General features: G+C 35.8%; 1 protein-coding gene across 1 annotated transcript in view; it reads left to right on the top strand.

Moving 5' to 3' along the window:
• LOC143227526 (serine/threonine-protein phosphatase 4 regulatory subunit 4-like) overlaps positions 1-12,845 on the top strand; it is a 55,903-nt gene that overhangs the window by 29,612 nt on the left and 13,446 nt on the right. The window contains exons 15-18 of the mRNA XM_076458966.1: positions 226-411; positions 2,811-2,916; positions 10,361-10,486; positions 11,377-11,543. Of these exons, the coding sequence (XP_076315081.1) occupies positions 226-411; positions 2,811-2,916; positions 10,361-10,486; positions 11,377-11,543 (585 nt within the window). The remainder of the gene's footprint in view (positions 1-225; positions 412-2,810; positions 2,917-10,360; positions 10,487-11,376; positions 11,544-12,845) is intronic.

A 12,845-nucleotide genomic window follows, 5' to 3' on the forward strand; every position in this document is an offset into this window, starting at 1 on the left:
GTTCCTTTTCTAAAAGACTAGTTAAAAGTCATGTTTGTTTGAAACAGTACTTTGTTTTAATATGGAAAGAACAGTATGTTGTAAGGGAACGAGCTTTCAAAGTATAAACTAAAATAGTTTTATGTATCGTAGAAATCAAAGAATAAAAGTGTAATGACCTCATGAAAAGAGCAACCAATCAGACAAGATGAAACTTTCCTTTTTCTGTTGTTGTTTTTCTTAAAGGAAAAGGAGAGTTTGGAAAACTTGATAGAAGCTTTGTTGATGTGTGAAGATACCGCTTCCCAGACCAGCAACTGGAGACTTCATGCTGACTTTCTGTCTCGGCTTGTGTGTGTGGTGCAATGTTTTCCTGGAAGACATCTCTATGATACATTTGTACCTCTTTTGTTAAACAGGCTCCATACTGCTGTAATATACATCTCTATGATACATTTGTACCTCTTTTGTTAAACAGGCTCCATACTGCTGTAATATACATCTCTATGATACATTTGTACCTCTTTTGTTAAACAGGCTCCATACTGCTGTAATATACATCTCTATGATACATTTGTACCTCTTTTGTTAAACAGGCTCCAGACTGCTGTAATATACATCTCTATGATACATTTGTACCTCTTTTGTTAAACAGGCTCCATACTGCTGTAATATACATCTCTATGATACATTTGTACCTCTTTTGTTAAACAGGCTCCATACTATTGTAATATACATCTCTATGATACATTTGTACCTCTTTTGTTAAACAGGCTCCATACTGCTGTAATATACATCTCTATGATACATTTGTACCTCTTTTGTTAAACAGGCTCCAGACTGCTGTAATATACATCTCTATGATACATTTGTACCTCTTTTGTTAAACAGGCTCCATACTGCTGTAATATACATCTCTATGATACATTTGTACCTCTTTTGTTAAACAGGCTCCAGACTGCTGTAATATACATCTCTATGATACATTTGTACCTCTTTTGTTAAACAGGCTCCAGACTGCTGTAATATACATCTCTATGATACATTTGTACCTCTTTTGTTAAACAGGCTCCATACTGCTGTAATATACATCTCTATGATACATTTGTACCTCTTTTGTTAAACAGGCTCCATACTGCTGTAATATACATCTGTATGATACATTTGTACCTCTTTTGTTAAACAGGCTCCAGACTGCTGTAATATACATCTCTATGATACATTTGTACCTCTTTTGTTAAACAGGCTCCATACTGCTGTAATATACATCTCTATGATACATTTGTACCTCTTTTGTTAAACAGGCTCCATACTGCTGTAATATACATCTCTATGATACATTTGTACCTCTTTTGTTAAACAGGCTCCATACTGCTGTAATATACATCTCTATGATACATTTGTACCTCTTTTGTTAAACAGGCTCCAGACTGCTGTAATATACATCTCTATGATACATTTGTACCTCTTTTGTTAAACAGGCTCCATACTGCTGTAATATACATCTCTATGATACATTTGTACCTCTTTTGTTAAACAGGCTCCATACTGCTGTAATATACATCTCTATGATACATTTGTACCTCTTTTGTTAAACAGGCTCCAGACTGCTGTAATATACATCTCTATGATACATTTGTACCTCTTTTGTTAAACAGGCTCCAGACTGCTGTAATATACATCTCTATGATACATTTGTACCTCTTTTGTTAAACAGGCTCCATACTGCTGTAATATACATCTCTATGATACATTTGTACCTCTTTTGTTAAACAGGCTCCATACTGCTGTAATATACTTTTATATTTAACTGTACTGTTTCTAGTTAACGTTTTTTATTTACATTGAGTTACTGTCAAGTTTGCAGACTTTTAGAATGAGACCTGTGTACAGAACCTAAGAACTATTGTACTTCTGATTGTTCAACAGTTGTTGATAATGGAGATTTAAAAACTTCAATTACCCTCTCTAGTATTAAGAACATTTTGTTTAAAACAAACATGATTAAAAGTGATGCATGTAGAGTGCCCACACAGTGTTGACTAATAAGAAGAGATGATAGGTCCACACTGATTAAATTGTTTTCCTGAAGCAGAGTCAAACACTGACTTGAGAGATCACCTGTTTTAACCCATTGCACCACTATGCAATAGTGTTTTTTCTGTCAGTCAGTCAATATACATTAAAATGGTATCTCTTAGGGGGCACTTAATGTTACAGTTTGTACTTTCGTGATGTCAGAAAAACGTTCACCTGCCGTGAATCACGAAAATAGTTTTGCATTCTGTGGGCTATAACACAATTATATTTGAACTTGAGAAACAAAGTATAAAATATTTGTTGCTTTAAATTTTTGTTTTATTTACTTTTGAAACAGAATGCTGTCAGGGATCTTGCATTTAGTATTTAAAGATGTCTGTGTGTGTTCGTAATGTGTAATTAATAAAAATATAACATTTTGTAAGTCATTCATTGGATAAAATAGATTTCTTTTGAAGGTGGATGCAGAATTTACACTTTGACCATTACCACCAATGATTAGTATAATCGTGAAAAATATTCTAATTGTACACATGTTAGTGTCATGTTGAACAAAATGGTCATTTTATATAATAGTTGCTCTTTTAAATAGAAATGTGGTTTTGGTATTCATTATTAAATTGTAAGACTGCAAATGCATTCTTCCAAGGGCTGATAAGTTGTCTTTAATTGAATATTAATTTATTGTTGCTCATAACTTGGTATAATAAACAGTGTTAAATACAGTTAATTTGTTTTTTTTTCAACTGATTTATCTGCAACTAATACGTTTTTCTTTTCTCAATAATTAGAGGCCCATACCTTGTCGTTTGGCTGCAGCATACACCTTGTTGGTGATGGTAAGAAATATTCCATTGCTTGATCGACGCTTGTCCGTCATTGATCGATTAACAGCAGGTATTTAGTCAGTATTAAGTTTTTATTTACTTAGTGATGTCTTGGAGTGTGGCACTGACTTGAACTTTAAAAGCAAACATAATGTCTTCTTTTGTTGTTGTGTTTGACCTACACTTATTACAAATGAAATTTTTTTGTTACTGAGGTATTTTGTTATAGGTAGTTGTTGGTAAGACCCGTGAGCCACCAACTCGAGAAAATTTATATTAGGAACAAAGAAACAACTCGGAGACCAGGTAACACGAAATATGTATTTAATTGGACAGATTCCAATAACTTACATTTGCAATGCTTTCTCTATATCATTTGGATATCTCATGAACAGTTCCTCCGTTATACTTATTAACATCTCCATGATATACTGTATGGAAGGTATTTAGACTTGCATCATGTTTGACAGTGAGCATTCTCCACAGATACTAAGACTGAGATCTTCTTGAAGGATTCACTGAAGAACAGACTCAATAAATTTCCCAAACATGTCACTTTAATGGATTCTGCTTCGTGCTTATAAAATAAATTACTCATTATTTTTTTCTCTCTCTCTTTTTTTTTTTAAAAATAACAATACAGGCATGAAATTTATTTCCAATTAAGCACATATTCTGTTGCCTTGAATTATTTCATAGCTTTATTTGTTGACCCAATTCTCTTGCTTGTATCACCATTCAAATGCTTCGTTATTTTGTTTCATTAACTAATACATACTGTAGTTTATTAAGGCATTTCATTCTCCACTGTTATTACCTTTTCAAATTTTAAACTAAAAATTTCAATAGAAGCACTTGTTTTATAAATATTACTGTACTTTAAAGATTTAACAATGCAGAGATCTGGTACCGTGTCATTTTGTTTTTGCAAGTCTCAAGTCAAGTTGTGATGACAATCTTTGTAGATTAGCCGAACAATCTATAAGGGAGAAAACTGTTTTTACACAGGCTCAGTAATTTGTTTATAGGGGATCTTTTCCAATATACATAAATTAAAATATTTGGAAATCAATTGAAACTGATGTCATGCCAAGACAAACTGATGGACTCGTATGCAACAACCCATGGACCATGGAAATCCAATTGAGGTACACAGGTTGACAAGAGAAGTACAAACTACCTTTTTATTCTGGACCAACTACACTATAAGGTCTCCTAGCAGTGTGCTTGTACTGTACAAGAGAAGTACAAACTACCTTTTATTCTGGACCAACTACACTATAAGGTCTCCTAGCAGTGTGCTTGTACTGTACAAGAGAAGTACAAACTACCTTTTTATTCTGGACCAACTACACTATAAGGTCTCCTAGCAGTGTGCTTGTACTGTACAAGAGAAGTACAAACTACCTTTTTATTCTGGACCAACTACACTATAAGGTCTCCTAGCAGTGTGCTTGTACTGTACAAGAGAAGTACAAACTACCTTTTTATTCTGGACCAACTACACTATAAGGTCTCCTAGCAGTGTGCTTGTACTGTACAAGAGAAGTACAAACTACCTTTTATTCTGGACCAACTACACTACAAGGTCTCCTAGCAGTGTGCTTGTACTGTACAAGAGAAGTACAAACTACCTTTTATTCTGGACCAACTACACTATAAGGTCTCCTAGCAGTGTGCTTGTACTGTACAAGAGAAGTACAAACTACCTTTTATTCTGGACCAACTACACTATAAGGTCTCCTAGCAGTGTGCTTGTACTGTACAAGAGAAGTACAAACTACCTTTTATTCTGGACCAACTACACTATAAGGTCTCCTAGCAGTGTGCTTGTACTGTACAAGAGAAGTACAAACTACCTTTTATTCTGGACCAACTACACTATAAGATCTCCTAGCAGTGTGCTTGTACTGTACAAGAGAAGTACAAACTACCTTTTATTCTGGACCAACTACACTATAAGATCTCCTAGCAGTGTGCTTGTACTGTACAAGAGAAGTACAAACTACCTTTTATTCTGGACCAACTACACTATAAGGTCTCCTAGCAGTGTGCTTGTACTGTACAAGAGAAGTACAAACTACCTTTTATTCTGGACCAACTACACTATAAGGTCTCCTAGCAGTGTGCTTGTACTGTACAAGAGAAGTACAAACTACCTTTTATTCTGGACCAACTACACTATAAGGTCTCCTAGCAGTGTGCTTGTACTGTACAAGAGAAGTACAAACTACCTTTTATTCTGGACCACTATAAGATCTCCTAGCAGTGTGCTTGTACTGTACAAGAGAAGTACAAACTACCTTTTATTCTGGACCAACTACACTATAAGGTCTCCTAGCAGTGTGCTTGTACTGTACAAGAGAAGTACAAACTACCTTTTATTCTGGACCAACTACACTATAAGGTCTCCTAGCAGTGTGCTTGTACTGTACAAGAGAAGTACAAACTACCTTTTATTCTGGACCAACTACACTATAAGATCTCCTAGCAGTGTGCTTGTACTGTACAAGAGAAGTACAAACTACCTTTTATTCTGGACCAACTACACTATAAGATCTCCTAGCAGTGTGCTTGTACTGTACAAGAGAAGTACAAACTACCTTTTATTCTGGACCAACTACACTATAAGATCTCCTAGCAGTGTGCTTGTACTGTACAAGAGAAGTACAAACTACCTTTTATTCTGGACCAACTACACTATAAGGTCTCCTAGCAGTGTGCTTGTACTGTACAAGAGAAGTACAAACTACCTTTTATTCTGGACCAACTACACTATAAGATCTCCTAGCAGTGTGCTTGTACTGTACAAGAGAAGTACAAACTACCTTTTTATTCTGGACCAACTACATTATAAGATCTTCTAGCAGTGTGCTTGTACTGTACAAGAGAAGTACAAACTACCTTTTTATTCTGGACCAACTACACTATAAGATCTCCTAGCAGTGTGCTTGTACTGTACAAGAGAAGTACAAACTACCTTTTATTCTGGACCAACTACACTATAAGGTCTCCTAGCAGTGTGCTTGTACTGTACAAGAGAAGTACAAACTACCTTTTATTCTGGACCAACTACACTATAAGATCTCCTAGCAGTGTGCTTGTACTGTACAAGAGAAGTACAAACTACCTTTTATTCTGGACCAACTACACTATAAGATCTCCTAGCAGTGTGCTTGTACTGTACAAGAGAAGTACAAACTACCTTTTATTCTGGACCAACTACACTATAAGGTCTCCTAGCAGTGTGCTTGTACTGTACAAGAGAAGTACAAACTACCTTTTATTCTGGACCAACTACACTATAAGAAGTCTCCTAGCAGTCCTGCAGTGTGCTTGTACTGTACAAGAGAAGTACAAACTACCTTTTATTCTGGACCAACTACACTATAAGATCTCCTAGCAGTGTGCTTGTACTGTACAAGAGAAGTACAAACTACCTTTTATTCTGGACCAACTACACTATAAGATCTCCTAGCAGTGTGCTTGTACTGTACAAGAGAAGTACAAACTACCTTTTATTCTGGACCAACTACACTATAAGATCTCCTAGCAGTGTGCTTGTACTGTACAAGAGAAGTACAAACTACCTTTTATTCTGGACCAACTACACTATAAGATCTCCTAGCAGTGTGCTTGTACTGTACAAGAGAAGTACAAACTACCTTTTATTCTGGACCAACTACACTATAAGATCTCCTAGCAGTGTGCTTGTACTGTACAAGAGAAGTACAAACTACCTTTTATTCTGGACCAACTACACTATAAGATCTCCTAGCAGTGTGCTTGTACTGTACAAGAGAAGTACAAACTACCTTTTATTCTGGACCAACTACACTATAAGATCTCCTAGCAGTGTGCTTGTACTGTACAAGAGAAGTACAAACTACCTTTTATTCTGGACCAACTACACTATAAGGTCTCCTAGCAGTGTGCTTGTACTGTACAAGAGAAGTACAAACTACCTTTTATTCTGGACCAACTACACTATAAGATCTCCTAGCAGTGTGCTTGTACTGTACAAGAGAAGTACAAACTACCTTTTATTCTGGACCAACTACACTATAAGATCTCCTAGCAGTGTGCTTGTACTGTACAAGAGAAGTACAAACTACCTTTTATTCTGGACCAACTACACTATAAGACTACAGTGTGTGTGCTTGTACTGTACAAGAGAAGTACAAACTACCTTTTTATTCTGGACCAACTACACTATAAGATCTCCTAGCAGTGTGCTTGTACTGTACAAGAGAAGTACAAACTACCTTTTTATTCTGGACCAACTACACTATAAGGTCTCCTAGCAGTGTGCTTGTACTGTACAAGAGAAGTACAAACTACCTTTTATTCTGGACCAACTACACTATAAGATCTCCTAGCAGTGTGCTTGTACTGTACAAGAGAAGTACAAACTACCTTTTATTCTGGACCAACTACACTATAAGGTCTCCTAGCAGTGTGCTTGTACTGTACAAGAGAAGTACAAACTACCTTTTATTCTGGACCAACTACACTATAAGATCTCCTAGCAGTGTGCTTGTACTGTACAAGAGAAGTACAAACTACCTTTTATTCTGGACCAACTACACTATAAGGTCTCCTAGCAGTGTGCTTGTACTGTACAAGAGAAGTACAAACTACCTTTTTATTCTGGACCAACTACACTATAAGATCTCCTAGCAGTGTGCTTGTACTGTACAAGAGAAGTACAAACTACCTTTTTATTCTGGACCAACTACACTATAAGGTCTCCTAGCAGTGTGCTTGTACTGTACAAGAGAAGTACAAACTACCTTTTTATTCTGGACCAACTACACTATAAGGTCTCCTAGCAGTGTGCTTGTACTGTACAAGAGAAGTACAAACTACCTTTTTATTCTGGACCAACTACACTATAAGGTCTCCTCGCAGTGTGCTTGTACTGTGTGTGCTCTTCGTTTGAGCTTGTGATTTACGTGTATGAGAACTGGTGTTAGACTCAACTTCAACAGTTCAAGTCTTCATCTTTTCACATTTTGTGGACGTTTTTATTGCTCCATGAACACTCCATACTCTCATCTCTATACTGTATTTGGATTCCACTAGACAATGACATGTGCACGTTATTTACTGCACTGCATGTTTAATCTTGTGCATTTATCCCTGGTGATGTTGATTGCATTTGCGAGTTCAAAGACTGTCTGTGCTTAATATCTCCAAAGTGTGTGATATCACTTACTAGAAGAAGGCAATCAGAGGATATAACTTATCTGTACAAACTGTTACACTTTAGGACTTTACACTGAGATGGCATATTGTCACTAAGCTTTGCTCTGTGAGGGTGCACAATTATTTAATGGGAGAGTCAGAGGTGGGAACAGGTAACATTCTTCTAGCTACGAGAAACGATCTGTAGAGGTTGCTCTCGTTGACTAACCAAAGAAGTTGGTTTCTTCATTAATGTATTCTTCATTCACACCAACAAATTTCCAGTAACCATTGTTGAAACATTTCCACAGGACCACCAGGAAAATAACCTTAATATGCCACAGGCACACATAATACCACATTACACTGCAGTTTACCATTTATCCCTAACATCAGTTCCAAAGCAATTAACATTTGGAGAAAACTTGCCATCAAATGTAAAATTCTTTTTCATTTAAATTCACTAAAAAACTTTGCCCTAAACTAATGTCTTTATTAAATAAAAAATTACATAGAATTGCACAATATTAACTTCACTTACAAAATGATGTGCAACAACTGTCCAGAATTATATCAGAAAAACTGGAAAAAAATGCAAACGAGATTTAGTGAATATAATTTTTAAAAAAGGAATTTTTACTGCCACTTGCAACTCAAAAAAAAAAAAAAACCAATGTGTATAGAAACCACTAATTTTAAACAAAAAACCAATCAACAGAGGAAGCCATCTTGATGAATAAATCAGTCCTTACTTAAACCAACGTGTTGACATGCCAATATACCTATACTTGACTCTGATATCATGTGACGTCTTTCTTCCATGTATTTTTGTAAATTACTTGTGCCTGTGGATAACATAATCTAATCAAAATGTGTACATTTATATTTTTTTTTATTATCCGATCAATCTGTCTCGACTTATTGTCTATGAAGTTGATTCTTCCTCATCAAATTTAACAATTAATTAAACTATTGGTATAACTACCACTTATACCAATTAGTATAGCATATAATCATGGATTATAATCCATATTTTAACAATATGTAGGTTTGAACTTCTTAGTTTCATAAGGCATTACTTAAAAACAAATCTTGTTTTCCCTTGTGTAAGAAATGTTACCTTTTTATCGGCATCCCCTCTTCACTTTATTTACCACCCCCTCTAAGAAGTAATGAAACTTAAGATCTATTTCATAACTTGTGCATACTGACCACATGTGCTGTGAGCAACTGAGTTTGTGCATACTGACCACTAGTGCTGTGAGCAGCTGAGTTTGTGCATACTGACCACTAGTGCTGTGAGCAGCTGAGTTTGTGCATACTGACCACTAGTGCTGTGAGCAGCTGAGTTTGTGCATACTGACCACTAGTGCTGTGAGCAGCTGAGTTTGTGCATACTGACCACTAGTGCTGTGAGCAGTTGAGTTTGTGCATAATGACCACTAGTGCTGTGAGCAGCTGAGTTTGTGCACACTGACCACTAGTGCTGTGAGCAGCTGAGTTTGTGCACACTGACCACTAGTGCTGTGAGCAGCTGAGTTTGTGCACACTGACCACTAGTGCTGTGAGCAGCTGAGTTTGTGCACACTGACCACATGTGCTGTGAGCACTACCATTTTCATCCTTTCTTTCCTCTGATACTGAGATTGTAAATGTTTGCAGGTACATGCAGTAATTTGTTACTATCCTAGACTCGTGTACTTTGGAGGTTATGTAAACAACACAGTATGTCTGCAATATTCATTTGGGAAGGTTTGTTGCAAGAAAATTCAAGAGTGCATTTGTTTTACTTGGATTGTTAACAAGTCAGTTTTGAGTCTCAAGTCAAAACAATTGTGATTTGGGTCTACAACTCTTAACAATGTCTGTATTGTTTAAAGTTATGACACTATAATCCTAATTTTTTAATGTGCAAGATGTTATACTGTTATGATCTATATCACATTGTTCTTTTTCTAAGCTGTGTGTTTAATCACATGCTTCATCCTTAAAACGAGCAAGAAGATTTAATTTAATACGATCATGTTAAACTACGAGTGTTGCCTCTCACTCAATCCTGCAACCTTCTCTGTATTGAAACATGAATAGCTGCATGCCAGTCACAGATAAAATATTTCCTTATAACAGAGAGAGCATTTATTTTGTAATCAGTATGGTAGCAAAACACATGGGTTCAAAAGTTCAAATGAAGGCAAAAAATTCCTGTAACCTGATCCCTTTGAAAAGACAGTCATTTTGCTATCAGTTTGTCTGGGTTGTAAAGTTTTTGTATTTTTTTGTCATATATTTTCTTAATTTAATTATCATGACTTTTTTTTTTTTTTAAGATCTTTGTCATGGAAGAAGTTGCCGCAGCAGAATGTTGTATATATCAGTGTGTCAACTAGTCATGGATCTCTTCTCTAAAACCTTCTTCAAACAGTACTTCTTTAGGCCATTATTAGGGCTAGCATGTATGTATCTTCTCATAATTATTGCAGAATACTTTAGTCATGGCTAAGACTAGTATGTAAACACTTACAATAACTGAATTTTTACACTATTTTTCTGGCCTTTATTGAAACTTGTATAAAAATTGGTTACGTGACCTGCTTCCCTATTTTTAACTATCTTTAGTTTTTGCTTTTGACTTTATTTAGCTGAAGATGAAGTTTGGGTTGAAAATTGATTTTATGTATGTTTTGTAAAGTTGGTCAAAAGAAGTTTACCTTACAACTGGGTCATATAAAACATGAAACAGAACATCTTGTTTGTGAGAAAGTACTTATCTTTTAACATAATGACTGATTCAAGGTGTGTGATCAGAATACAGTTTGCTCACTTGAGTGAACTGTTTCAATAAAAAGCAAACTTTGGTTATTCTGTATATAAAACATTACAGTGAAGAACAAAAAAAAAAGGACCTCTCGGTCCGTACAGGTTGTCCTACACCCTAAATTTAATTAAAACCTTAAAAATGGGGTGGTGTGTGGATGGCTGTGAAATGTTTTATCATTTTTGTACCTCAGTTTTACCATTCTCATGATTTAATATGAAAAAAAATGATACATCAAAAGTCTGTTCTCATGAAACATTCAGTATAACTTTAACCCTTAAACAGTGGCCATCATCAGTTGATTTTGCTACCTACAACATTCCTGTTTTTTATGGTTAATGGGAGCATTGGTGTTTCATAAACACAAGTTTAACGTAGAGTAATATGTCCCTTCATTTTCAATAAAACACGTGATATCATTGGATGTCAATGCACAATATCTGTTTGAAACATCTCTTTCCTTGAAGCTACATGAACTTCCTATAGTTAGTGTGTGATATCTTTAACCCATAACCATACGTTTACCAGGTGATCCAGTTCCGAACATTCGACTGCGACTCTGCTCTGTTTTTCCTCAGTTAAAATCTCTCATAATGCTTCCTGTAGATGGTCCCTTACTTCAGGAGTTAGAGTCGTGTGTGAGTAGGCTAATGACCAGTGAGAAAGACAGAGACGTAATGGCAGCTGTAGGGCTTGTAAGTCATGAAATGTTTGTTTAATCCATGGCAATAAGTAACTTAGGAATTAAGTTTTAACTAGCCTAAAATTTATGTATGAATGAAAAAAACACACACCCTATAACCTGATCCTTTTGAAAAAACACTTTTTTATCAAATTTCCTAGCTTTAAAGTTTTATATTTTGTCATTTGTATATCAAAAACAGTCAAAGAACTTTTCTGGGCTTTTTATTTTAGGTTTACTACATTGAATTATTTTCTTATGGCCAAATTTATCTGAGTTTTGCTGTGCTGATCTTGAAGTGCGTAAAGTTATAAATAACACTACGTAACACAAGTTTTGTTCCTGGATAGTGTGTGTTATTTCTTAATTGCTTATGTTTCAAAAGTACAGAAAACGGCCATTATTCCCTTCAAACTTTGCTTTTATGATCTGGATAATGAAATTTAGAAATTAACCTATTTTATATGTAAAAACAGGCAAACTTGCACATTTTCAATTACATAAGGTCTGAATGAAACTATATGAATCAAGATTTACATCTATTTATAGTAAAGTTGTAGAAAAATGAACAAAAATGACTTTTAATGAGTAGTTTTTCAAGATTTGTGACTGTATTGTAAACCACTTTCACATATCAGACCCCAAATATAGTCTCCCATCATGTTTTTGTTATAAGCTCCTTGGCAGTGGTGTTCAAAGTCCAGTATATCTTGGTGGAAGCACTTGCCTTGCTTCTCCTGAGTGTGCTCCCATGTTATCCTTGAAGTTATCAAGATGAGCTTCAAGGATATGGACTTTCAGGAACATCCTGCAGCCAATTTTGCCATAGTTCTTACCAGAGCCTCAACCAGTTCCACACAATTTTCAGCTTCATGATTGCCCAAGAAGTCCCACACCACTGTGACAAAGGTGCCCCAATTTTTTTCCCTTCCAACTGAGCTTCTTGAGGACTTCTATGCACTCCAGGATCTTCTTTCTTTGTGGTCCAATGAAGACACCAGCTTTGACCTTTGCCTCAGACAGCTTATGGAAGAAGTTTTGAAGGTACTTGAAGGCTGCAAATGCCTTATCAAGAGCTGTGACAAATTGTTTTATAAGACCCAATTTTATGTGCAATGGTGGGAACAACATCTTCTGGAAGTCCACTAGTGGACCACATTATCTCCCTACAGAGAACTTGGTCCATTGTGGCCAGTGCTTCCTATTGTAGTGTGCAGTATTCCTGCTATTCCAAAGGCCAAGATAACAAGGAAACTTGGTAAAGCCTCCTTGGAGACCCATCAGGAATGCCAACATTCTGAAGACTCTGATAACC

Source organism: Tachypleus tridentatus, chromosome 9, assembly GCF_004210375.1.
Source record: "Tachypleus tridentatus isolate NWPU-2018 chromosome 9, ASM421037v1, whole genome shotgun sequence".
Classification (NCBI taxonomy): Eukaryota; Metazoa; Arthropoda; class Merostomata; order Xiphosura; family Limulidae; genus Tachypleus; species Tachypleus tridentatus.